This window comes from Mustela putorius, unplaced genomic scaffold (assembly GCF_011764305.1).
Source record: "Mustela putorius furo isolate JIRA1106 unplaced genomic scaffold, ASM1176430v1.1 tig00003846_pilon_pilon_pilon, whole genome shotgun sequence".
NCBI lineage: Eukaryota > Metazoa > Chordata > Mammalia > Carnivora > Mustelidae > Mustela > Mustela putorius.
In genome coordinates, this window is record NW_025421999.1 from 11,197,731 (window position 1) to 11,224,852 (window position 27,122).

The following is a 27,122-nucleotide window of genomic DNA, read 5'->3' on the forward strand; positions in this document are numbered from 1 at the left end:
TTTTATTCATCATATACTTTTAATTGCCTCCATTTCTATGTATTTACAAAGACTATGATGTAAAGGGTAAATAAATGTACAAGAAAGCACAGAATAGAAAAGAATGAACCTTCACACATTGAGCACGCAGAAGCCATAACGGCATCATAATGGCCTGGGAGTGTTAACATGGCTTCCTAAGTGGCTAAATTATACCCAGGAGATCCTTGCTCAGCAGTGTAAGCTGTTAGCACTTTCAGACATTTTGGGAAGTGCATCCATTGCCCTATTCCAGGCTTAATTGCCATAATAAATGTCAATTAAAGCTCCTTTTAGATTTTAAACTGCAAAACTCAAATGAAACTACTTATATAGAGACTCACACAAGACTTCCCTAAATGAAGTCTCTCCTACAAGACACATGGTGTATGTACATTTACCATGGGATAGATATGTCCTAACAGATGCACACAGCAAACTTGCATTCCCTCAGAAAAGAAAGTAATTTTCTCTAGCTATCAACACTTCACTTTTATATGGCATATAAACTGTTACATGTTTTGTATGTTAATAGGAATCCATTTTCTTTCAACAAATGTACACAGAGCACGTAGTATGTGTCGGGACTGGAAATACAGTAGCATGTAACAAGATAGAATACCCCCTCCCATCAGCATGGGGAGACCCTCCAAGATGCTAGCGGGAAGTTGTTTTCCATCTCTGATTGGATGTCTACAAATGATTCTTTGTAACTTTTATTTATAAGGCTTAAAAGACAATTACTGATCCAGTGTGAATATAAAACAGGGCCTTTGTTAACTTCTGAACAAGGCAAAAACATTTTTTATGTCTTATGTACAGCTCATTAATTCAGGTGTCCACGAATTCCATTTTAGTTTAAGTTGCCCAAGCTGCCAATTGTTTGATATCGTCATCCTCGTCTTCTGCCCTCCTGGATGATGCTGGAACATAAAATGGATAAAAATTAGCAATTGGTGATATTCACAACTGCAGCACAAAAAACCGGTTTGCATACAGGTATTAAAAGGTATGTATCAAAAAAAAAAGTGTGTATCTATGAAACAAAAAATAAGTGCTAAAAGTGATCAACCTAGCTAACTATTTCAGGGAACTATCTGACCACAGGCAGCTGAGGTGGGCAGCAGACCTGCTCGGGATCTGTGTGCAGTGGAGGACGTGGCTGACATTCTCCCTGGCATCCTCTCTGGCTGTGCTGGGAGGGAGGAAGAAGGCACATTTGGAAGTCGGATATTTGTCATCTTCTTATTTAATTCTTCCTGCTCCAATTCTTCAAGTTCCGCCATCAACTCATCCTGAACATAGGAGAAAGAAAATTACAGAGTTAACGTTTCAGGAAGTGGGTTTCCTCAAACACAATAATAAGAACATCTGCTACCCAATTGATGTGAGAACCCAGTGAAATGGAATATTTATTTTAAGACTAAGTCTTTTTTTGCAACACTGAGCAATGATTAAAAAATGAATATTTTGGGTTGTGCAAATTTGTTGCAGTTAATCTTATAATACTTCAGTAAACAGTTATTCAAGTAATTTGTGCTAGCTGAATATATAACCTCAGTTTCTAGGAAATTTACACCTTGCCTGTCATTTTCCAATGTATCTTTTCTTTTCTACTATAACAAATTAAGAATCTGTAAAACTTTAATTGGAGCAAATAAATATTTTCACCTCAGCTTTTGAAGATAAAGCAACGGGTATAGCAAAAGCATAATGTACAGAAAGTAAAAAGAATCAAAAATACTATGGTTTCTCTGTTAACTTACCAAAGCCAGTATAAATCATTCTGTGTGTCTGGGTTTAGAAAACTTAGACTCAAGGTAGGTACATTGTACTTCCTTCTTTCAGCTGTAGTCTCAGAGAGTCTGGTTTCATCCTAAACTATTCTCTGCCCTGAGGACCTTAGAGAGGCAAGACCAGTTTGAGACTTTAAAGGCATAAGTCACCTTATGTCAGATAAGGTATGTCAGATGTCAGAAAACTATGGTGGTTCAGATCTAACTGGCTCCATGACTACTCAGAGTCCAAGCCCTTCCCTCCGCACTCTGAGAGTGGTTGGGAGTCAACACTAAATTTGTTGTTATTAGAATTCTAAGACTGTCGCTATTGGAAATGACCTAAGGCACTCTTACATTTGACCAAGGAGATTCTTTGTTTATTCATTCATTCATCATTGAACAAATTTTTGAGATCTCACTCATGGTTAGGTATTGAACTCAGTGTTGGGGATGCAAAGTTAAATCAACAGTCTCTACACTTCAGGAACTCATTATCGATTGTGGGAGAAAGGTAATAAACAAATCATTATCTTATATTAAAGTAAGAGTAACAATACTCTGGGCCATGACAGGAGATACTTAAGCCAACCACAACATTGGATCAAGTCAATTTATATCAGATGTGCAGCAAGCTTAACGACTATCTGACCACTGTTAAGTCTACCTCATGAAAAGGAAATAAATCATGAACGTGTATGTCATCAGGGCGATTGAAATAGTATGGCCGGTGTACTTGTGTGCTTTCAGTTTTCCACAGACAAAATGAATAACATGCTGCAGGATGAATATTGCGATGCCTACTTCTGCTCACAAAATAAATGGGAACAAATATAGCCGATACGGTAATGGCGGCCCACGCCAGTCTACACTGAATGGGTGCCCAGAACTGCCAATAGCACCTGCTAGTTTCAACAGCACCAAGAAGATATTGATATTTGCTTTAGCAAATATGACAGAATAATCATCTCCCCCATCGATTATAGACCTTGAATATCGAACACTTGTTCCCTGAAAAAATAATTTTAGAATTTAAGAAACTTCAGAGATAATGTAGCAAACCAGTAATTTTTCTTTTACAGATGAGAAAACTAAGCGTCAGAAAAGTGAAGAGACTTACACAAAGGAACTAATGGCAGAACCCAGATGTCCTCGAGCCCAGACCCCTTTTCACCACATCATACGTCATGCTCTCATTAGATGCTTATTAGCCTAACCAGGGCTAGGCCACATTTTCTGTAAAGGGTCAGATAGCGGTGTTTAGGCTTGCTGGCCACATACAGTCTCTGTTGCACCGCGTTCTTTGTTTCTATCATCATTGCTCTTATTTTCTCCAGTCCTTTAAACATGTAACATCCTTAGCTCAGGCATCATACAGCAAGACCATGGGAAGGATTTGGCCTCAACGCCAAATTTTCTAACCCCTGGTCTACACCATTTGGGGGGTTGGAGGAGATAGGGTTTTCTATTTTAATTCCAGTATAATTAACATTAACAGTGACTCAACAACTGTATGTGCCCCTCAGAGCTCCTCACGATAAACGCACTCTTAATCCCCTTCACCTGTTCACCCTCCCCTCATCCACATGCCCCCGGGGCGACCACCCCTTACTTCTCTATATTTAAGAGCCTGGGGTTTTTGTCTCTATTTTTTTTTTTCCTGTTGGTTTGTTTGCTTTGTTTTTTAAGTTCCACATGTGACCGTCTACACCCTTTTTAAAAGTTGTTGACACTCAATTCTCACTTTCCAGGTTTCTATGCAACCACCTCTTACTTCACAGATACATCATTTTTAATATCAGGCAGATGTAGAAAGTCAGATTCTTTCCCATACTAATCAGAGAATTGGAAACATTTCGAAACATATACTAGTCCTACTTATATATGTGCTTTGAGTAGAACAACTGAAATTCACAGTGCAGACACCACCATTATAATTAGAGTCTCTATTATTGGACTGATTAATCTAAATGGAATGTGTGTGTTAATAATGCCACTCTACATTTATTTTGTTTCATAGCCTGAGTAATAAACAGAGGCAGACTAACCTCTAATTTAACAACTGCAGAGCGTGATATAGTCTGTTCCTTGCAGAGTGACACAAACTGCTTTGTTTTGCCCATATGTGTGAGCACTTGATTCCTTGTAAAGGCGCTGTTTAGGCTTCAGCCATTAAAAGTCACTAACTCTACATAATCACATGCTTCCTTTCCTTAATAGCTGAAAACTTAATTAGGGGGTAGTTTGCTAAACCATATTAATCTTTCTTTTAAATCAGGGTTGCCAGCACTTCCATTTCCTCTTTAAGAGAAATACATCACTAACAAATACCACTTATTCTTTAATGATATTTAAGAAAATATTTAAGAAACCCCACCTGCTCTATATGGGAGGAAGCTATCCTTTCCAGCAACCACAATCCTCCGTTCTTTACATTGTTACCTACCTCATCAAAGTCATCGCCAAATCCGACCCGCTGAGAAAAGGCTTCTGAGATTTCTTGGGCAATATCTTGTTGCTCTGTAATCTCTTGCATCAGATCATCTATTTTGTTCAGATCCCTGGGAGATAATATGTTGTTGAAATATTTCAGAAGTTAAAAAAAAAAAGAAGAAATATTTCAGAAGTTTACTTCAAAATTATGAATTTAGATATAATTCCATATGGGAAAGGAGTTAATTTAATGTAAACTCTTAGTTATTTCAGTAGAATAACAAAAATTTCGGGTGATAAAATTTATCAACTTTAAAAATAACTTGCACTGCAAGAAATTTAACAATCCTGCATATGCACATATATTTTATTTTATTTTTTTTAAAGATTTTATTTATTTACTTGAGAGAGAGACAGTGAGAGAGAGCATGAACAAGGAGAAGGTCAGAGAGAGAAGCAGACTCCCCATGGAGCTGGGAGCCCGATGCGGGACTCGATCCCGGGACTCCAGGATCATGACCTGAGCCGAAGGCAGTCGTCCAACCAACTGAGCCACCCAGGCGTCCCTGCACATATATTTTAAAATTTGATAGATAGTTATTACCTTCGGGAGTCACTAGAGACTAAAACTAACAATATTTGTAGATGCATTTTGAAATTTTGTCTGGTAGGTAGGGCATATGTAGAATTTAATAATATATGCTGCTCTATATTAAGTCAGCAGGAAATGGTGCCATGGACCACCAAGGACCACCATGACTAAGATAAGCTATGGCAACTCTCAGCAGCCACTACCTGACAGCAGTCTTTTAGAGAAGCTGAACTCTGGAACGAGAGATTTTTCTAGAATGCCTCATGGCTCTGAGATCTGACTTCCTGAGGGCTTTCCCGTAGCTGCTGATGCCAGGGGGGAGAACACTAATGAGAAAAGGGTGAGGCCTGGGAAGCCCTCAGAAGAGTCAGCAACTTGGGCACAGAAACCCAGGTCGCCACAGGCCCATGATGGACAGCTGTTCTGATGACAGTTCCTAGTACCTGATCACCACCTTCTCCCCCTCCAGACCTAACCACCTGCCTAAGGCCAGGATCTGGACTGCTTCTCTACCACCCCATCTCTGAATCACTCCTCCAACTCTGAAACTAGGGTAAACTGATAGGATACCAGAGAAGTGACAATTTTCCTTATTATTAAGCAACCTAAACCCTGAAATTGTGACTCCCAGGGGAATAAATATTTTGTAAGTTTCCCAAGGTTTGTTTGTTTTTTTTACATAAAAAGTTTTCTTTTAGCATTCTCCTATCACCCCTTATTTCCAATTATTATATTTATAACAAATATACAAGGAACTTATTTGTGAAAAGGAGTAAAGTCTGGGCCTGAGGTTGAATTTTTCTCAAAAGGAATTCAGGGGAATGCAGCTGCTCAACTACCTGGAGAGAAAGGCTGTGATTCTGTGACACAATTAGCACACCGCTGACAGCAGTGAGAGAGGACTTTGTGATAACGACTTTAATGATCTTTCTGAAGCTGTCAAAATGACAGCTGATTGTCAAGGAATCATCAAGGCAAGAAAATGTCAGCAAAGAAGTCTTCCCTCGCCCCAGCCTCCCCCCACCCAACTCTTCCCATCCATGGACACTTCTCTAGATCCCTCAGCCACTCATTGTTCTTATGCATTTTTGACCCAGACTTCACCATCATATCCAATCGCAAGAAAGGATCAGGTCCTAGGCATGGATTTCCTAGTGTAGATGTACAGCAAATTATCCCCAGCCCCACTACCATGATGAATATTGATACTGAACTTACTTTGTGCCAGAAACTAAGTGCATTGTATCTGGTATCTCATTGACTTTTACAATGACTACATGAGGTAAGAATTATTATTATCTCCAATTTATAGCTAAGGAAATTGAATCAGGGAAAGGCAAAGTAATTTGCTTCAAGGATAGCTGGTAATGAAACTGGGATTATAACTTAGAAAAATCTGACCTTAAATCCATGCTCATAGTTATTCTTCCAGGTCAATGTTTCATAAACACCTCTTAGTATTAGAATCACCTGGGGAACTTGGTGATCAAAAACAAAAGGCCCAATCCCTACCCTGCTTCAAGGAACCTGGGCATCTGTGTTCTTTTGTGGTTTTCCAAAAGGTTTGATAACCAACGTTTGGCAACCATTATTTGATCATTCTAACATTCACAGGTGTCAACATTTAGGTCTTTTAAAAACTACAGTGTGAGGAGCACCTGGGTGGCTCAGTCGGTTAAAAGTCTGACTTCAGCTTCGGTAGTGATCTCAGGGTCTTGGGATTGAGCCCTGTTTCATCAGGCTCCCTGCTCAGTGGGGAGTCTGTTTGTCCCTCTCCCTCTGCCTCTCCCCCTGCTTCTGCTCTCTGTCCCTCTCTCTTTGAAATAAAAAATAAAATCCTCTAAAAAAGCAAAAACCAAAAAACCTATAGTGTAAAAGCATTTATAGTTGGAGTATCTGACAATATTGAAACAACTGGGAAACCTAAGGGCAAAATGAATGTCTTCATTTTCTCATGGTCTTTTTTTCTTTCTTTCTTCCCAATTCTAACTTCTAATCCTTCTTTGAGGGGGCATTCCATTCCAACTTATCAAAAATCCTCAAATGAATAACTAACTCCCTTCCTACCAAAATCATCATAGAGTTCCAAAGGCTCTTCTCAACACTGAGGGAATTTATGACTTGGAGGGAGACCAAAGTCACTCACATGTTTTCATGAACTGCTTTCATCGCTTTTGCCGCAAAGCCCATGTTTCTTAACACCTCGGTGTTGGTGTGAGAGTTTTCCAGGGCTTCTCTCTGGAACTCAATGGTGGAAAGTGTGCCATCAATCTGAGTGAGCTGCTTCTCAAACCTCTTCTTTCTCTTTAGTGCCTGCAATGCAGCTAAATAAGGGAGAAGCCACATTTATAAGGAGAAAGCCCAAGCCTCTTACTCAAGAGACATTTGCTCCACACCAACCATAGACTCAGCATTTTTGATCCCTATGGACAATGAGGGTGCCAAAGAAAGCTGAGAAACTAACATTTGTCCCTTCAATCACCTGCACCAACTACCACTCCCTCAAATGTTTTGCTGTTCTTTTCTTCCAAAGATCTGGTAAGAGGATGAAAAGTCATTTTTCATATTCATAAAATATTTCTCAGAAGTATTTTTGTCAATATAGAATTTTAGAAAAAGAATAGATAAAAATATGAGTAAAAATCATGCAGTAAAAAAATAAAACTTTAGAGGAAGAAAGAAATCTTAATAACTATTCTAGCCCAATTTCTTTAATTCAGAGACAAGTTAATTGAGATCCAGAGAAGTTATGTGACTTTCTTGAAGGTAGACAGTGAGTGGCAGCTGGAACCAAAACCTAGGATGATGAGTTTCATGTCTTGGTCTAAAATGATTATGAGATGGTTAGCAAGGTTACATCTAACCATGAGCATCCATAAAATCAATATCATTAAAGTCATACTCAAGGATTAGATGACATGCTGGTAAGAGAAAAGTGTTGCTTTCAGCGAAATATCCAAATACACTCCCATTAGCTCTTTAGCAAAAAAAAACTTTACCTGCTTCATTTGAAAATCACAAAATTAACGGAGTCCTTTTGACTCTTACACCCCTGCAAAAAAAAAAAGACCTTAAAATATGAGTTTTGATAGGGTATTTAAGGACAGTGCAGGAAAAGAGCAGCAGAAGAATGTTAATATAAAGATAATTAAATGGACCTGACAAAAAAACTCAAATAGCTTTACGGTTTCAGAGTAAAGCACGTAAAAGTTACTGCAACACAGATTTCTGAAAGAAGGCTCTCTTCAAACTCTATTTTGATCGATTTATTCTTATAATTCCAAGAGATTTGGATTGCTTATTCTAATAAAATAAATAAAGTAATAAAGTAATTTGGATTACTTTCTTGTCAGATTTTACTGGTTATCAATATGAAATATCACTCTCTGTCCCATTTCATACTCTTTGCCTTACATTGCATTTTGTTTTATATTAATGTTTCAGTTTTCTTTTTGTTACAATTTGTCTGTTATAATTTTATGGGGACCTCTATTTCAAAATTATTTTCCATTTGCTCTATTGCACCTTTTACAAATAGCATATACTTGAATAGGTAGTTTGTGTGACTGTTTTCAACAGATTCAAATAGTCTTTATCTTTTAATATAAGATTTTAACTCATGTTTATTTATTGTAATGACTGATATGTTCTCTCAAATTGTCTTTTTATTATCATCTTTTTGTGTTTTCTATTATATTTTTTGTTTACTTCTGCTGTCTTATCTTTATGTATATTGATCAAATTTTCTTTGTTCATTTTCCCCTCTATAATTTGTTGGGGAATTATATATACTAAATTTATTCTCCAAAGAATACTCTTATATTTAAAAAAGACATATACAATTTTCTATCCATGTTGAAAATTAAGTTAATTAAAATTAATTAAAAACTAATTATAATTTATTGTTCCCAAATAAGATTCCTTTCTCAGTTAGACTTTATACATTTGATTGAAATAATCTAAAATTTTATTAGTTCTAGATGATTACTAGTTGTTTTTACTATCCTTTCAATTTTTAAGGAAACTTTTCTTAACAATTGCATTAAGTTTGGCAGACACAATTTCAACAATTTACACTAAACTATAGTGGCTGGCTTATTTTCTTACTATTGATTCTTGTATCCTACATCATTGCTTCATGGATTATTTTTCCTTTACCGAAATAAATCTTAATTTTTTTTCATAAAAGGTGCATAGATATAGATTCTCTAAATACCTAGAGGTCTAAAAATGTCATTTTGTTTCAAATTTGAATAATAGTTTGAACTTTTATTTACAGAATTCTAGGTTCGATATATTTCAAAGATTTGACTATTTCATTGTCATTGGGTAATCAATATTCCAAAAGTTTGATAATAATATTATTTTTATCCCTTTGTAGAAAATCTGTTAGCTTATTTCCTCTTTGGGAATGTTTACAGTTTTCTTTTTTATGTTAGAGTTATGAAGTCTCACCAGCACAGGACTAAGTGTGTGTCTTTTATTTTTTGCTTTTCCCAACTAAATAATTGGTGAAGGGTTTTTTGTTTGTTTGTTTTATTTTTCCTGAAGAATTAAGTCTTCCTTCAGTTTGGAGAAACTGTATCTTTTATGTTTTTTATTACTTCTTTCCCCTCCATTATTTCTGCCTACTTTCTTCTTCTTCTTCTTTTTTAAGATTTTATTTATTTGAGAGAGAGAGAGAGAGAACATGAACAGGGAGAGAGGGAGAAGCAGACTTCTTGCTGAACAGGGAGCCCAACAAGGGGCTCAATCTCAGCACCCTGGGTTCATGACCTAAGCCAAAGGCAACACTTAACCGACTGAACCAACCAGGTGCCCCTGCCTACTTTCTTCTGAAGTCCCTATTTATTTTTGTATTATAATCTGAATTGTACCCTTGTCCAAACCATTCTGTTTTGAAACTCTTATATGATGGATGTTGGGTTCCTTGGTGCTATCCTCCAATCTATTAATTTCTTTCTCTTTTTATTCTATCTTCTAGGATAATTCCTTAACTTTATATTCTGAATTACTAAGTAGTCTTCAACTACATTTATTTTACTTTTTGCCCACTCATTTATTTTTAATTATATTTTTTAATTTCTAAGAATTTTTTCTTCTAGCTGTTCATTTTTATGGCAGTCCATTCTTGCCTTATGGTTCAATAGCCTGCATATACTATTATTATAATATATACTCCCTGAAGATACTAACACAAGTCTTGTTTTTAACGTTTTTTTATTTCCTACGTTATCTCTCTTCTCTTGGGTTTGGCTGTTTGCATTGCTTATCTTAACCCTTTCTTGCAGTTAGCTTTCATCTAAATTCTTTTGAGTCTGTGTTAGAAGTTCATATCTATCAATGAAAGACTAGAATAGTTAGTATAAGTAGCTGGGCTTCTTGTAGTTACTTAAAGAGTGTTTTCCCATGAGGTCTCTTGAAAGACCAAGGCTGCCCAAAGCTCTGAAGAAGTGGGTGTGGTACTCCAGGGGAGGGAGCAAGTAGAAAGGCTTGACAAAGAATGCCTTTATTTTAGGTGTGGAGCATTGTTCTCCTTCTCCACAGAAGTGGTGAGTGAGTGGTGAGTGGTAACTGTCTTCCCCACCCTGCACACTGTGGAAGTCCAGGGTTCTCAGGTTCCACTTGGCTCCCTCTCCAGGTGCAAAATCATAATTTAACTCCCCGCTGAATAGCACTGACACTATTTAGAAAAGGGTTTTTATTTGCTTAACCTGTCCTTTAGGAAAGAACCAAAACAATTTTTAAAAATTTTTCTTCATAAAGACCCTTCTGTGATATCATACAATATCGCCCTGTAGAGAGGCTCTCATCACATTAATGACCAGAGCTGTGCAGGGGTTTTCTCCCCAGCATGCGAAGAATGCAATTGACCCTCCATGCTAATACCCTGCCTGTGGATCCATATATCTTGCTGCATTTATCACACTGGATTATAATTACTGGTAAAACTTTTCTACCTCATCTCCCCTATACTACTTATAAGCCCTTGGAAGAAAGATGTAGTATTCTAGTCTCCTATTTCCCCAGTACCTGACTCAGGTCCTGGCACAAGGCCAATAAAACACATAACAAAAATTAACATTGAGCATCTGTTATATGCTAAACTGGCGCTAAGTGCTTTATGTGAATGGTCATTAACGCTCACAAAAACTCCAAGAGTAGATATTATTACTGATCTACTTTACAGAAGATGAAATGAAGGAATATTAAATAAATAAATCTGATAATTTTGTTGACATACTATAATGACAGCGTGGTATAATAGGAAAAGTATGGCCTTCAAGGCCAAAGTGTGATTCTTCTCCCATGACTTAATAGATGTGTACTCTTGGGTAAGTCACTTCCCTTCTTTGAGCCTCAGTGTGATGTTCTGGAAACGGGGATATAATGCCCACAAGGCTGGGTGATTGTTTTAAGAATTAGAGATAACTTATGTCAAATACCTTATACAGTCCCCATGCAAGGTCGACACTTAAGCAATTAGATATTATTATTTAAAATAGCAATTTCCTAACATTTATTAATTAATGTAATTGTGTATCTTATTTCTGAGGCCAATGAGCAACAAGTTACTGGCTTTTTTGCTGTAACTCACCATAACAGGAACATAATACTAGAAACCATTAGAAAATATTAGGAAGCTAAACTTCAAGTACACATCTCCACCCAACATACCCAGAAGTGGAGTGTTCCAAGTGTGTCTCCTCCCTATCCTGTTAGGCAGGTTCAGTGTCTATACTTATTTGAAACCTAACTGGTATCCATTGACCCAAAAGCATTTTCTTTTTTCTTTCTTTTAGAAAAACTTTAGGTTTCTCTATTTAAAAATATACCATGTTTCCTGGTAAGAAATAATTTTAGCTCACTTTCTAAAAATCAAAAAAATGCAACTTGATATAAAGGATGAGACTTCAGAGTTACATTTTAATCCTACCCTTACCAATTAATAACTGTCCATAATAACCTTGGAGTGTAACCTTAACTTTGAAGTGACCTTCCCTACTTGGATAATAATAATAATAGCAACAACAATAATACAGATGACAACAGACCACTGTACTCTGGAGTCAAGTTGCCTACTTCCAAACCTACGCTCCATCTATTCATAGCTGAGTGACTTTACATAGGTTGCTTCGTGGAAAACAAGGATATAACTCATTCTGTGGTTAAGGATTAATTGAAATAAAATGTGCAAAGTATTTAGTGCCATGCCTGACCCATAATGAGTGATTACTAACTATTAGGGACCGTCACAATCACCATCATTATTTCCCTTGCAGGGTTGTCCGAACTGTATGGTGGGAGCCACATGGTATAACACAACCTTGCAAATGTCTGTTGTTGATAATAATGAGTTCTGGTTTGATCACAGTTTTAAATGCCTATGTTAACATGGTTTCTGCCCCTCAAATTATGTGGGATAAATTTGAAAATTCATTAAGAGTTGGGAATCTCAACTTACATGTTAATTCCCGTACCACAAATTACAGATTGGCCTACACCAGAAGGAGCCAGGCAGGTAATGACAGGTAAGTGAAGCAGAGAGAGGTTAGGGAGAAAGGCCTTCTTTGTTTTCTCACCTGTGAGAGAGAATATTAGTCTACTGAGAGAGGAATATTACTAATAATAAATAGCATAATATTTATTATGTAATATAAATATAATAATATATAATATGTAATAAAAATAGCATAAGAGTGATAATAAATGGGAGTGGACCCTGGCCCCAGGATAAGGGGGTCAACAGGAAGAAGCAGGAACTCTGGCAACCAGCCAAGCATTAAGCCTGATCTACCAGAAGCATCTGGATTCGCATGCAAAGTCCTCCAAATTTAAAATCTGACTTCCATGTTTCAGATCACCTTGTGTGAACAAACCCAGTGATTCCTGTGTAGCTGGGCCTGGCCCTAGGACACCAGATACTTCCTGTTCCTTCTGCCTGGTCTGGTATATTTCTTCCAAACACTGAGACAAGAGCCTGATGCTCCAAAGAGCCAAGAAATACGCGTGAAGAGACTCATGACCTGGTTCTCACATGAAACAATGATGCCTCAGGCCCACCAGGAGTCAGACAGGCTTTGATTTTTTTCTAATAAACAATTTGGGAAAGAAATAGCTGCCTATTTTCAAAGACAAGGAACAAATACTGCAAATTTAGCAGTGTTCCTGATTTGGCGAAGAAGGATATTTTCAGAGCCATGTAATTTAACCCGTGTAGGAGGTGCAATTCAATCTTCAAACTCCTGTATGTGCTTTTAAGCAGCAGGTGCGACCTGGACAGCATTCTTTCTGAAATAAAGGAATCTACTGTATTCTTTTGTGGTGGAGAAACAGCCAGGGGTTTTGTCTCTTGGCTTCACAGTGATGTTCCTTCAGCAATGGAGTCATGGAACAACGGTCTGTATGACTGCTGGGTGAGGAATGACGCTGAAACTTAAGAATTACTCACTTGAACCCAAATTCCACCAGCCTTACACAACTTTACTTCACTACTACATGGCCAGAGGAGGAGTCATCAATGAAAAATAACTAAAAATGGCAGAAAAAAAGTTACAGTTTCATTGCTCGTATAACATATAGGCCATCTTGGTTTTAAAGGTCAGTCTGTTTTTCACTCGTTTAAGAGTGTATACATGTGTGGGCACCTGGGTGGCTCAGGGGGTTAAACCTCTGCCTTCGGCTCAGGTCATGATCTCAGGGTCCTGGGATCAAGTCCTGCATTGGGCTCTCTGGTCAGCAGGGGGCCTGCTTCCCCCCCCACCCCCCACCCCCGTCTGCCTCTCTGCCTACTTGTGATCTCTTTCTGTGGGTCAAATAAATAAATAAAATCTTTTTTTTTTTTTAAAGAGTGTATACATGTGTGTATTGTTAATCCATTAGTTGTCAAAAAAAGAAGAACCTTTCAGAAACCATCATATCCAGTGACGATAGACAAACCTGTGTGTGAAATATGAAACTGCTCTATGATAGCTCTTCTCTCTACCAGGAATAGATTATCTTTAGAGAAGACCTGAAAGATGAGGCCTAGAAGAGAACTACCAGAGAGTGCTTAAGAGACATATGTCACACATAATCAGCCGTGTCATCTCTTGCTTTTAACTGGGAAGTGCCATAATCATGTTGTTTTATTTGAGAACCTTAAAGGTGAGCCCTGTTCTTACTCACATACAAATTACCTCATCAATTAAAGAATACCTTCTATTTATGGCACCTTGTTTTAGTTCTTAAAAAACACCATCTGAATAGGCATCATTCATGGTAAGCTTTCTGCAAACAGAATGAAAACAAAATGCTTCTGTTCAAAGTCGCAGGTTAGACTGAAAACAACTGGCAGAATACTAGAAAACTGAAGGTTCATTTGACCAGGACCCTCCATCATGAATTCCCCTAGCCTTCTTCAGTTTAAAAAATACTCTCATCCATTCATTTCAACCACTCCAGGAGTATATGCTGAAGACCTACCATGCAACCACCACTATGCTGGGTACCGCAGGGACGAAGAAATAAGGCTATAATCTCAGAGGGTCAAATACGAAGAGAAATGTTCAACCATTTATTCATCATGAAACAAGCATTTAGTAAGCATGCACGATCTTCCAGAAACTGTGACTGCAGATACTAACACGTGTAAGTTACATTTCAGTAGTAGAGGAGACACAGAGGGAGAATAACACGCCACGTAGGAAGTAGGTGTGTGCACAGAGGGAACGGACAAGCTCTGGAGGGTAAGGGGCGCCACAGAGGAAGGGATGGGGATGAAGCCAGGGTGACAGTCTACACGTAGACACAAACAGCAAACACACGGCTCAGGAGAGAGCATGAATGATAACAGGTGTCACAGGACGGAGTCCTCCTAGCCCCTCAATGCTCTCCCTGACGCAAATCTCCTGCTGGACGACAATGTGAATTTTCTCGTTGAGATATATGAGAAGCCAGAAACCATCCACCCCAAAACAGAGCAAATCACACCAGCTTGCCACACCAGCTGGATCTTATAAGTAACCTCCATATTTTCAGAGGTCTCACCAATATTAAATACATATTTTCAGAGGTCTCACCAATATTAAATGTCATACAAAGGGTAAAGAGCAAGCTAAAAGATTAGAACATGACAATGATGTGGTGGATTATACAATGGCACAGCAGATGCCAGAGAAAACAGTGAAAAGGAAGGAGATTGAAGAAAGTAAGAGATATTCTGAGGAAAAGGACATTTGGAAGCAGAATGTTGGACCGAAATCTGGGGAAAAGAAAGAGAACGAGTGACTGATTAATACTATGAAGTAGGAAAGATTAGAAAGAAGATAATTAGCACTTTCTCCCATCTCCAGAAAGAAAGGAAACAGACAAAGGAAGTTAAAGATACTTTCCAACAGAAATGACGTTACTCTTTTTTTTTTTTTTCTAGAAAGTTCACAGTTACTTTTGGAGATGAAGTAGTTCTTACTGCCAGGATATCACACAAGAGATTATTAAATCTGAGAGTGAAAAGTCATGACCAAGAAGTGCTATCAGCCTTGAGCTATCAAAAAAAGAAGAATGCTTGGGACACCTGGGTGGCACAGTTGGTTAAGCAGCTGCCTTCGGCTCAGGTCATGATCCCAGCGTCCTGGGATCGAGTCCCACATCGGGCTCCTTGCTCGGCAGGGAGCCTGCTTCTCCCTCTGCCTCTGCCTGCCATTCTGTCTGCCTGTGCTTGCTCTCTCCCCCTCTCTCTCTCTGATAAATAAATAAAATCTTAAAAAAAAAAAAAGAAGAAGAATGCTTGCATAAGACTTCATTTTATGTATACACTGAAATTCTTATTTCTTATAATTGCTTCTGAGGTCGACTGCCAGGAAAGTCAAATTAACCTGCTATTTGGAACAATATACCAATGCAGTCATTAAAATGTACTTGATATTCTTTGTAAAACCCCAACTAAATGTTTGACCAGGCAAAACACAGAACGGATTGGATGAGTTTTTTACTTGCTACTGGTATTATTAGTAACCTCACACACATTGGTAACCTCTATGGTCCTGCTGCTGCCTAAAATGTAGGAAAAACAGTATGAATATCAGACCAGCAAATATTAAATAGAATGTCAGAAATAGCAATTATGCTTAATTGTAGAGGGTAGACATGTGTACCTATAAATGTAATTCTATATTGCTTGTGTACATCTATACACGTGTATATGTATCTGTATTTATGCATGTGCATATATATATGTATGAATATGTGTGTATGTATAAATGTGTATATATGTGTGTGTCTGCATGTGTAACATAGTTCTATTTTCTATTTGTATGAAGTATTCCTTGTTCATTCGATGCATCAATATTTCCTACTACTGCGTCTGTGGCTTACAGGTGCTCCTGAGGACCAACAAACTATTGTCTCTACAGTGCCCTTCAGGCTTCACCATCTATGATTCTATGATAATTGCCTTGACATCCCATGATCAACGAATCTAGAAAATATAGCTCCTACCCTTGAGATCACTATATCTATTTGAAATTCTTTAAGAATAGGATTATGTTGCTATTGGTGATGAACTACACTATTCTTCAACTTTGCAATTTAAGTGGCTGAACAACACTCCACAAATGAAGATAGTTTATATAAATAAAATTTTTCATATTGCTAACAGAAAGAAAAACCAAAGGCTCGTATATGCGTGATCTTTAAAATATGTATAAATTGGTTTAACATAATTATAATATTTTTTTTCTTGCTGCAGTTAACGAAGTTTAAGTTTTGAGTTAGGTTAGTATCTTTGTTCAAACTCCAAGGTTATATTGGCTTTCAGTTACATGTACTAAATATATGGCAAGAATCAGTCATGGAATTTGCACTGTTTGCTGAGAAAGGCCCATTGAACAGTGTTATTATTGCTAAAGCAAATAACACATACCCATTATGGATATGCAGCATATAATACTATGTGAAAGAACCAAAAAGATTCACCAGAAATTGATATTTAAATACAGAATAAAATGTCAAACGTGTCTGTCGAATATTTAGTTGCAGGATTTTATTCCTCTAAATTTACATGTGAGCCAATTGTAAAAGTATGCACTTTATTTTATTTAGCTGGATGATTGACATTAAATGTTATTTTTAAACACATTAACTTCTACTGCAAATATTCCCAACTCTTAACAGAGAATAATCAGCTTCTACTTTCCTGTTATTTTAAAATCACCATTCTTGTTTGCTTGCTTTTGGGGCTGATTTTGTTTTGAGGGTAGCAATCACAGCCTTGGTATTTAAGTCACTAGGTAACTAGATTAAGGAAGAGTTGATAGAGGTTGCCCAGAGCAGGTCACAGTAGGCTTTGGCTAGCCCCCGTCCTCTCACTGGAAATACCCACACGTCAGAGATATCTGGGAGAAGGGCTTAGCAGTGGGCTTAAAGACTGATGGGCCTGGATTTAGGAGCTCTCACTGCTTTAAAGCAAAAACTTTGGACTAAATCCCAAATATTTCCAATAAGCAATTAGAACCACCTGTCTGAGGTAAGAAAGCAAGATCTCTATTGTAGGGAAGTCAGTTAGTCAGGAAGTAGATTACTAGTTGCTTTTCATTTGTTCCAGACTCGTTTTTTTTTTTTTTTTTTTTTGGCCTCTTCTCCTTCTGCAAACTTTATTTTTTTTTTAAAGATTTTATTTATTTATTTGACAGAGAGAGATCACAAGTAGGCAGAGAGGCAGGCAGAGAGAGAGAGAGGAGGAAGCAGGCTTCCTGCTGAGCAGAGAGCCCGACGCGGAACTCGATCCCAGGACCCTGCGATCATGACCTGAGCCGAAGGCAGCGGCTTAATCCACTGAGCCACCCAGGCGCCCTTCTGCAAACTTTATTAAGCCAATTGTGTGTTTGTTGAATTCTAGCAAATGATACTCAAAAAAAAAAAAAAAGGATAGGAGAAACTAAAATTACCAGTGTGTATTAAAAGTTCTGGTTATAGTTTACTAAGGCAAAAGATTGAGAATTGAATTTTTAAAAATATATTTTAAGTGCCTATAATATTTGGTCCCTTAAAAGTACAAATAGAGGGGTGCCTGGGTTGCTCAGTTAGTTGAGAATCAGCCTCTTTTTTTTTTTTTTTTAAACATTTTATTTATTTGTTTGATAGTGAGAAAGAGAGAGAGAGAGCACACACACAAGTAGGGGGAGCAGCAGGCAGAGGGAGAAGCAGGCCCTCTGCTGAGCAGGGAGCCCGATGCGGGGCTTGATCCCAGGACCCTGGAATCATGACCTGAGCCGAAGGCAGACACTTAACGACTGAGCCACCCAGGCGCCCCGAGCATCAGCCTCTTAATTTCAGCTCAGGTCATGGTCTCAGTGTCACAGGATAGAGCCTATGTCAGGCTCTGTGCTCAGCGGGGAGTCAGCTTGAGAGTCTCTCCCTCTGTCCCTCCCCATGCTATGTGTGTGCTCGTTCGCTCTCTCTCTCTCTCAAAATAAATAAATAATTCTTTTTTTAAAAAGTACAAATAGTCACAATGTACTTAAGCATATTACAAAAAAAATGAATCCCAAAATAAATCACGCTTGCCCTTTCCAAACCTGATTGCCAAAGCCAAGCACTATAAACTTAAAAACTCGGTATTAGAACTTGCCTTACCTCTCATTGATTACACAATCCTGCACTTGTTCCATTTTCTTGAAAACGAAATCTAACCTGAAATTAACAGTTCTAAATACTGAGAAACACACAAGTAATTCTAACTACAGCTGAGGGCAAGCTTACAATAATCTCTGCTATAGTTTCTCAGAACTGTATAAATCATATGACTTTGGCATAATCATGGTGTTAATAATAAATTTTCTACCTTTTTGTGTCTAATTCAATTCACTGCAAAATAGCATATACCAAAGAAATTATATGCTTTGTATAATGTAAGTATTTTGTGAAAAGCTCCACTATCCAGCTTTGTGAAACTTAAATGAAGAGCAATAATAATGACAGTTCCAGAATGTACAATGCTGCCCCAAATTCATGGAGGAAAAGAAAAACTCAATGTAGTTATATAACACAACAAACGGTACCAACTACCCTTCTAGAAGTAGCTACAGCACATCAGCAAACTGTAAGAATCTGTGCCAGACACTTGGAAGTATACTTCTAGAACACAAACTCCCTACGCTCTGGTTTCTGAGAAATTAGGAAAGAAGACAAAGATAACTAGAAGCCAATATGAGCTCACAAAGATGAAAAATATCAAAATAATCTCACTGGCCTGTTTTCTTGGGGTTACGAGATGCCGACTCAAGGAAGGAAAAAAAAAAAAAAAAGAACCATAAACTGCCACTAGCCTTCTATGCACATCAAAATCAACCAGAAAGGCCTGAGTATCACATTCCTGAAGTTTTCTTGAAATAGAATCTCCGGGTATGTCATTTTAAAAAGCTCTGCAGGTGAATCTGGTGAAGTTCATACACTCTCAGTTCATAAATCAGCATTTGTGAAGCAGAGGTGTATAAATATAGTTTGGTTTCACGAATATAATCCACAAGGTATACTGAAGCATTGTTAGGGGAAAGGGAATAAGAAATAAGATGATATGGGCTAGAAATGCAGATCAAGTATCTTCCTGAGATGGATAGTGAGACAGATAACAGAACTCATGGAGTGCTGATCTGTCAAATTGGTAATCATGTCTTACTTGAATCCGAGATGAAATATTGTTACTATAATGTAGAGGTTATCCTGGAATAAAGTCTTGAAGCATGCCATGAGGCTCTGTCCTTGGGTTCTGCCTTATTCAATATTATTTTAACAAAAGACTTGGACAGAAAGAAAAAAAAAGCTGTTGATCAAATTTGTGACTGGTTCAACAAAAAGAAATAGCACACACATAAGGCAATAAAATTAGAATTTTAAGATTTAATTGAAAAGAAGATAATATTTAACAGAAATGTAAAATACTGAACATAAGCTTCACATACTGATTTAAATGGGGAGAGGGTAAATCTGGCTGGGATTTTTCACTCTTTCCAACTCCACTGGGGAAAAAGCAACTGATTCTCATCAGAAAAAGCACAGGCAAACTGAGGAAATATTAATAGAACAAAAGAGATAACAAGCCCAGGGCATTCTGCTGGTCGATACCTAAGTGAGCGAAGGGAGGTAGTAGGAATGCGAGAAGTTTTAATACAACAACTTAAGTGAATAGGCTCCCAGGGGCCACTCAGATGTTTTAGGTTTCCCCAGTCACGGGGTGAAAGCCCCGGGGGAGCTCCTGAGGTTGGGGGTAAAAACTGAGAAAGTGTCACATTTCCATAATCTATGTTTTCCAGAAGAGAGAAGAACAGTTGACTGGAGAATAAGACCTGACTCACATGTGGGTTTTTAATGCCCCAGGAATAAAACTCTTTGTTTTCAGGATGCCTGGTTGGCTCAGTCAGTCAAGCATCTGCCTTTGGCTCAGATCATGATCCCAGGGTCCTGGGATGGAGTTCTACATCAGTCTCCTCGTAGGGATCCTGCTTCTCTCTCTGCATGCCCCTGCCCCTGCTTGTGCTCTCTCTCTCTCTGACAAATAAATAAAATCTTTAAGAACAACAATCAAAAACGAAAAAACACCACAACTCTTTCTTTTCTCTGGCTCCAGAATACACAGAGTATGGTACAAAATAATCAGATAATCAGGGGCGCCTGTGGCTCAGTTGGTTCAGTGTTTGCCTTTGGCTCAGGTCATGATCCCAGAGTCCCTGGATCCGGACCCATCCAGGCTCCCTGATCATAGGGAGTCCCCCTCCCCCTGCTTGGGCTCTCTCTCTCTCTCACACACACACACACACACACACACTCTCTCTCTCTTTCTGTCTCAAATAAATAAAATCTATTTAAAAATCAGATAACTGGAGGCAAGCAAACCCTCTATGATGACGCTTGCTTGTAATCTGAATACTGGAGAACTACAGAGTCTCAGTACCATGTGAACTTCCTTCAGGAAAACTGATTCGGGCCGGTTACAGAGGATCTGTCAGGAGCTCCAGAAATGTGTTTTCAGCAGGAAACGGAAGGAAGGTGGATAGATAGTGCTCATCTTTGTCCCTGAGGGATGGAGGAGGAAGGAAGCAGCAATAGCCATGGGGAGGGAAGAAAACAGCAGGGGGTAGAGGTCGCCAGCTTAGCTGCTCATTGAATACTAAATGCCTCTTCAGCTTCCCAAGCTGTAGTGGGTGTCAGAATCACTGTGTTATCAGTTCCAAGTTCAGATTTCTGGGCCCTACATTCAACCCACTATGTTAGAATTTTGAGGGGGTCTCTGTGAGTGTACATTATAACAAATACTCTCAAGGAATTCAGATGCAGGTGATCTGAGGGCCCTCTCTGAGAACCTCTCTTAAGAAACGAGGTCACCAGGTAGTGATATCTCCCAAGGGAGCTCCCATCCGCCAGGGCCTTCTGCATCAGTCTCATATTACCTGAGCCACACAGGCTGTGCCCTCACTACTTTGGTGCAAAGTTGACACACAACTGACACAGATGTGATTCTTTTTAAACAGAAATCCTTCTGGTCCCCGGTGTCTGAGACTGCACAATTCAGCTCTGTGATGACTACAGTAAAAAGCAAACTTAAGAGTCCAGGCTAAGGACGCCTGGGTGGCTCAGTTGGTTGGATGACTGCCTTCTGCTCAGGTCATGATCCCAGAGTCCCGGGATGGAGTCCCGCATCAGGGTCCCACCTCCACAGGGAGTCTGCTTCTCTCTCTGACCTTCTCCTTGCTCATGTTCTCTCTCGCTGTCTCTCTCTCAAATAAATAAATAAAATCTTAAAAAAAAAAAAAAGAGTCCAGGCTAAATCAATGGGATCATGGTCACACCCTCAACTCCAAGGAAGACCAAGTCTGACTCTGAAAGCAAATTCAGCCTTCCACCACCAACTCCCCGCAAAAATAAATAAATTAATAAATAAAAATCCCAGGCTTCAGAGTGAGAGCTGGCTTACTCCAAAAGAAGACTCTGCCTTAGGGTCTCATTCATCAGATACCTGAGGTGGGAGGGTTTCAGCTGCTAGGTTTCACCAGAATCACGTGTAATGATCCTGAAGAGGGGTAGTGGCCAAATTCACTCCTTCCTAGTCTCACCCTTTCCTCTCTCTCAGCCCACTTCCCATAGCCTAAGGCCTATGGGTAACCCATTCTGGATCCATCCCTCTCCACGTAATTACATATTCGATGTTCCTGCTCAGCCTAAGACAAGTAAATAGCAGAGACATCTAGGATGTAAATTTAAGGGAACAATCATTCTCGGGGTCACACAAGTACGTGTTAGGGGTCTCTCACCTCCCCCTAGACCAGGCCCTGGGAAGCCAACCTCAGCACAGTAAGCGGTAATTGAGAGGTGACTGATGGAATCGAGGTCACAGAACAGGAGACACAAAGAAATGACTGTTGTCCTCAAATATGTGAAAGGTCTTCACATGACAGGTGGAGTAGATTTATTCTGTTATTCCAGAAAACAAAATTTGAACCAGTAAATGGAATTTAGTAGGAAGCCAATTTTAGCTGAAAAAGAAAATACTGTTATTACAATGGCCAATATTTTTGGAGCTCTGAATTAAGAGTTTTATACAATAATGCCATTAATCCAGACAACTCTGAGGATCAGTCTTATCCTCACAATTGTGCAGATGAAGGAATTGAGAATTAGATGGGCCTAGTAAGCAGTCTGAAGCCACACAATGTCTAAGCCACAGGGCAAGGCTAGGAATCAATCCCAGGTCTGTCTGCTTTGAAGCTGAAGCTCCTGACTACAACACTAAATTACTTCCTATCAAGTGTGTAAAACCTGGATCAGAACATTGTATTTAAACAAAAGGTAACCTATGGCCATCTCCTAGTGATATTATTTTTATTTAGTTTTTCAACATTTTATTTATTTGAGAGAAAGAGAGTGAGAGTGCAAGATCATGAGCAGGGGAGGGGTGTGGAGGGAAGGTAGAGGGAGAAGGAGGCTCCCCTCTGAGCAGGGAGCCCAGTGCAATGCAGGACTAGATTCCTGAGCCAAAGGCAGACTGAGCCACCCAGTCACCCTCTGGGGCACCTTTTAAAATATACTGGTGCCTGAGCCTCACTCCTATCATTTATATCAGAATCTATGGGACTAGGACCCGGCAACAGGGTGACTTAATATACAGCCAGGATTGAAAACTGCTCTTGGGCGTACCTGGGTGGCTCAGTGGGTTGAAGCCTCTGCCTTAGGCTCAGGTCATGATCCCAGCATTGGGCTCTCTGCTCAGCAGGAGAGTGCTTCCCTTCCTCTCTCTCTGCCTGCCTCTCTGCCGACTTGACTTGTGATCTCTCTCTGTCAAATAAATAAATAAAATCTTTTAAAAAAAGAAAAAAAGAAAGACAGAAAAGAAAACTGCTCTTGATGACAGCGCTCAAGAGAAAAAAATCAAGTGGTTTGTAAAAAGTTTACTTTTCCACAAAACAGCTGGCCGGTTATAAAGCAGGGGGTAATCTACATAAACTGCGTTAAAGAACCTCCAACCTCCAATTTTTTTTTCTTTTTTCTTTTTCTAATACAGCTATTAGAAAAAAAATTTTTAATTAGTTTCAGAGGTAGAATGTAGTGATTCATCAGTTGCATATAATACCCAGCGCTCATTCCATCAAGTGCCCCCTTTAATGCCCATCACCCAGTTACCCCATCTCCACCCTCACTGACCTCCGAAATTTTTAACCAAACTATAAATCTTGCTCCAAGTGTTAATCTTTTAGATTAACAGGGCCTTGAATATCATAGGTGTTGCAAAACCAATTTGATAGCGCACAGTCAGGTTCTTTTTAGTAGATTACGGTAACTACTGAAGAAGTTTGAGGTGAGAAGAATTAGTTATGCCTGCACAACTTGGTATGAGATACAATGAGAGCAAGTTTCAGACTAAATTCTGTATAACCAAACATACACTGGCAAGCAAAAACAGTTTGTTAGCTTGTTCCATTAGCTCAATGAGTCCTGACTCGTCCTTTCAGGGGCTCTGATACACCCCATATGAAAAGCTCACTCAAGGCAACAATGTCCCCTCTGGGGTGCTGAGTCCTGTGGGAGGTGCCCTCTGTCAGAAATACACCCGAACCAAGAACTGGACTTGGTGCGCATCTGAGATCAAGCGTCACTACCCTTCTAATGTTAAGTTCATTATACACTTCGTGGATTCTAAGGCCTGTTGGGCATGGGAAGCAAGGAGCTGTCTCTAAACTATTTTAGCCAAGGTCCCATTTTTTACATTCAGAATGCTGTCAAAGCTTCTGTTGTTGTAAAGAAATAGACCACTAAAGACTTTGTAATGACCAGGAGTGTGGCTCTTTCTGATACAGTGCTAGCTGACCATTCAACCTATTATTCTTGGCAGCATGCTAGCTGACCAACCATGTCTAGAAGTAAAATTTTAACTGCACATACATTGTGTCATTCAGATCATAAATTACAGCCCTTATAGCACAATATACAGTCTTGTGTAACACAAGGCCCATTTTGTATTAACTATATTAGGCCTGATTACACTGTGTATGTGAAAGTATTTCTTGGTAGCTAATGGAAAACAGAAACTATCTGTACATGAAGTTATCTGATTTATTTGGAAAATGCTGATATTGACAACGTTTCTAATATATGGGCCTGTGATTGAATTCTTTCCATAGTTTAGAGCACAGATGAATTCATGCTAACTAGCTTCCTTCTCCCAGAACCACTGTAGAACCCGGCCTGGCTAATACCCAAGGATAAACGATAAAAAATAAGTGGCTTCTTTAACCCTAAATGGTTATTTGCACATGATACATGCATCTGTTACTTCTCTGATTTAAGGAAGTTAGACTGATGCTCTTAATTAATGTTGTCTTTAATGTTGGGAGAGGGTCTTTATAAAGCCAATTTGTAGTATACTTTAGTGCATTACCCATTGGAGAATATTTCTGAAAAAAAATAAACAAAATGCATATTACCTTACATTTTAGTCTTCTGAAAACAAATCTATATTTTTACCATTTCCTAGAAGCAGATGTTCAATTTTTAAGATTTTTTAAGCCAGTATTTACTGAGCCACCACTGTAGATAAAGGGATATACAGACACAAAAGAATGACAGACAACCCTTGACAGACATTATGCAAATTTCAGAGTGCATATCAAACAGAAGAGAACGAACAGAGAAACAGAACTGGCCATGACTTTTTAGCAGGCCATAATAGCATGGTATCTCTTTAGAAATTGCCACTAAATAGATACCCAAAATATTTTCGGACAAACAGTAAAAATAGAAACCAACATTTAACTCTAAAACAGGCTAGACTATCGTAGCACAGCAGCAGCAGAGAAAAATGAAACTTGGCCTTTTTTGTTGGTAGTAAGTGGACACAAATGTATCAGGCATATTTTTATGGGAAGCAGCAGGGTTTTCAAGGCCAACTCAAGAAGGCATTATTCCTTTCCTGCATTAAACAATGGCAGCATCATTTAGGGCTAAGTAAATCTTACCAGAGCTTTGTTCCTACTAAAGAAGTCTGACTTGTGGATGCAAGTTCAGGGTTAGGTGGTGGGCAGAGTCCTGGACTGCCGCTTCTATTTCTGAGTCTGCCATTGCAAAACCACTTTTATTTCTGGTGTTATAAGACCAAATTACTTTAACCTCTCCCTGGGTTTTTATGTGTCACTGTATTGTTTACGTCTATTCTCTATAAAGAGAGCAGTACACTGAAGAAACCAATTAACTCTGGAAAATAACAAAGGGTTCAAGGTGCGACAGGAGCACCAAGAATTATTACTGGTTCAAAGTCCTTTGTGTGGTAAAAACCAGTGATAGGAAATATAATATTTAGTTTAGTGTTTTTTTTTTTAATAATATCTCAACTGCAGAACAGCCAACTAAACCCTTCAACGGCTTAGAATTAAGGCAAACCAGAACATACTAGAATATATTTTACAGAAGATTTCCATTCAAGTTAAAATGTGTGATTCAATATACATAAACACATAACAGAAAACTTGATATTTGAGGTCAGCAGGGCTGGACTAGGGTAGAGTTAGACAGGAGGAAAATGTAAGGGGGGGGTGCAAAAAAAGTCAGTAATCAAGATAAATAATATTTTAATGCAATGCTTTTATAATTCAAAATTAATGCAACAAAATTCACGATGGACAAAATATCACTTTTTTTTTAAAAGAAAGTTAAAAAGTGCCTTGTAGAACGTCGTAAGAGCCAGAAGTAAAAAGAAAAAAAAAAAAACAGTAATACCAATTCTGTCTTTATTTGAAATTTTGATATTTTGTTCATCATCTTTTTTGTTGGTTTGGTTTGGTTTGGGGTTTTTTTTACGTTAATTCTGAGCTTTTTTGTTGTTGGTCTTCTTTGGAATTCCCTAACATTTTGCCCTCCAGGATTGTGCCTTGCTCAGCTGACTTGAGAGTTTTGGCCCTGGGGGTCAATACCAGTTCCTAGAAAGGCTGTGGGAGTAAACCCGGCCTCCTGGGGAACAGGTGCTGTGAGCCTGATTGCCCCCAAGGAAAGAGCTGGAGGCTTGTGGGTGAGAACTCACTCCTGCGGCCAGACCCCAAGCCTACCTCGCTTATTCTGCGTGCCGTGCTTCTTGGCCAGGGTGAGTTCCCTCTGGATTCGATTTTCCAGGTACTCTTGTTTCTTGCTCAGCATCTCCTCCGTCTCCCGAAGTCGGGCCAGGGCCTCCTGGGGGCTGGGAGCGGCCCGGCTTTTAGAAGAGCCTCCCCCCTTAAAGAACTTGCCCAGCTTGCTCATGGCTGTGGATTAGAGGGGCGAGCGGTCCCGGGAGTATCTCAGCAGCTCCCCGGGCCGCGCCGGGGGAGCAGATAAGCGAGACCGTCCTCAGTTCTCGGGGGGCGTCCTGAGCTAGAAGGCAGCGCTCCAGGGAACCAACAAGTCGTCGGGGGCAGGTGACACAGACTCCTGGGCATTTCCTGGCGGCCGGCTGGGCCCCGCCCCTCGGCGCGGCTGGGGCGGGGAGGGCACTGGAGTCGGGTCGGACGTGCCCGTCCCAGCCGGCGCCACCCGGCCCACTGGGAGTTCTAGGAGAGCAGGGGAAAGAGTTGAAAAGATCAACACGACTGCCACAAAGTTGCTGCTTGATCCACACGGAAGACACACCCAGCATTGAAGGACTGACTGGTTTGCGAATGGCTCCGAGAAAAGCGAACCAATTTTCCGGGGGTCTCCTGTGAGTCCTGAAAGTGAGATCTACCGATTACATTGAACAAAGAAAGAAATAAAACTTCATTCCACACATGTGTTTTTGCTTGCGAGTGTGTGCGAGCACAGTGTTTCTGTAT

The 27,122-nt window shown here is 39.2% G+C and overlaps 1 protein-coding gene across 1 annotated transcript; it reads right to left on the reverse strand.

Annotated features, from left to right (window-relative positions):
- On the reverse strand, window positions 1-26,782 carry CHMP4C (charged multivesicular body protein 4C). Its single transcript, XM_004774209.3, has 5 exons — window positions 26,385-26,782; window positions 6,965-7,142; window positions 4,240-4,354; window positions 1,148-1,313; window positions 1-941 (listed from the first exon to the last, which is right to left on the reverse strand). The coding sequence occupies exons 1-5, from the start codon at window positions 26,572-26,574 to the stop codon at window positions 877-879; spliced, it is 714 nt and encodes a 237-aa protein (XP_004774266.1). The 5' UTR covers window positions 26,575-26,782; the 3' UTR covers window positions 1-876.
- Window positions 26,783-27,122: the final 340 nt, after the last annotated feature.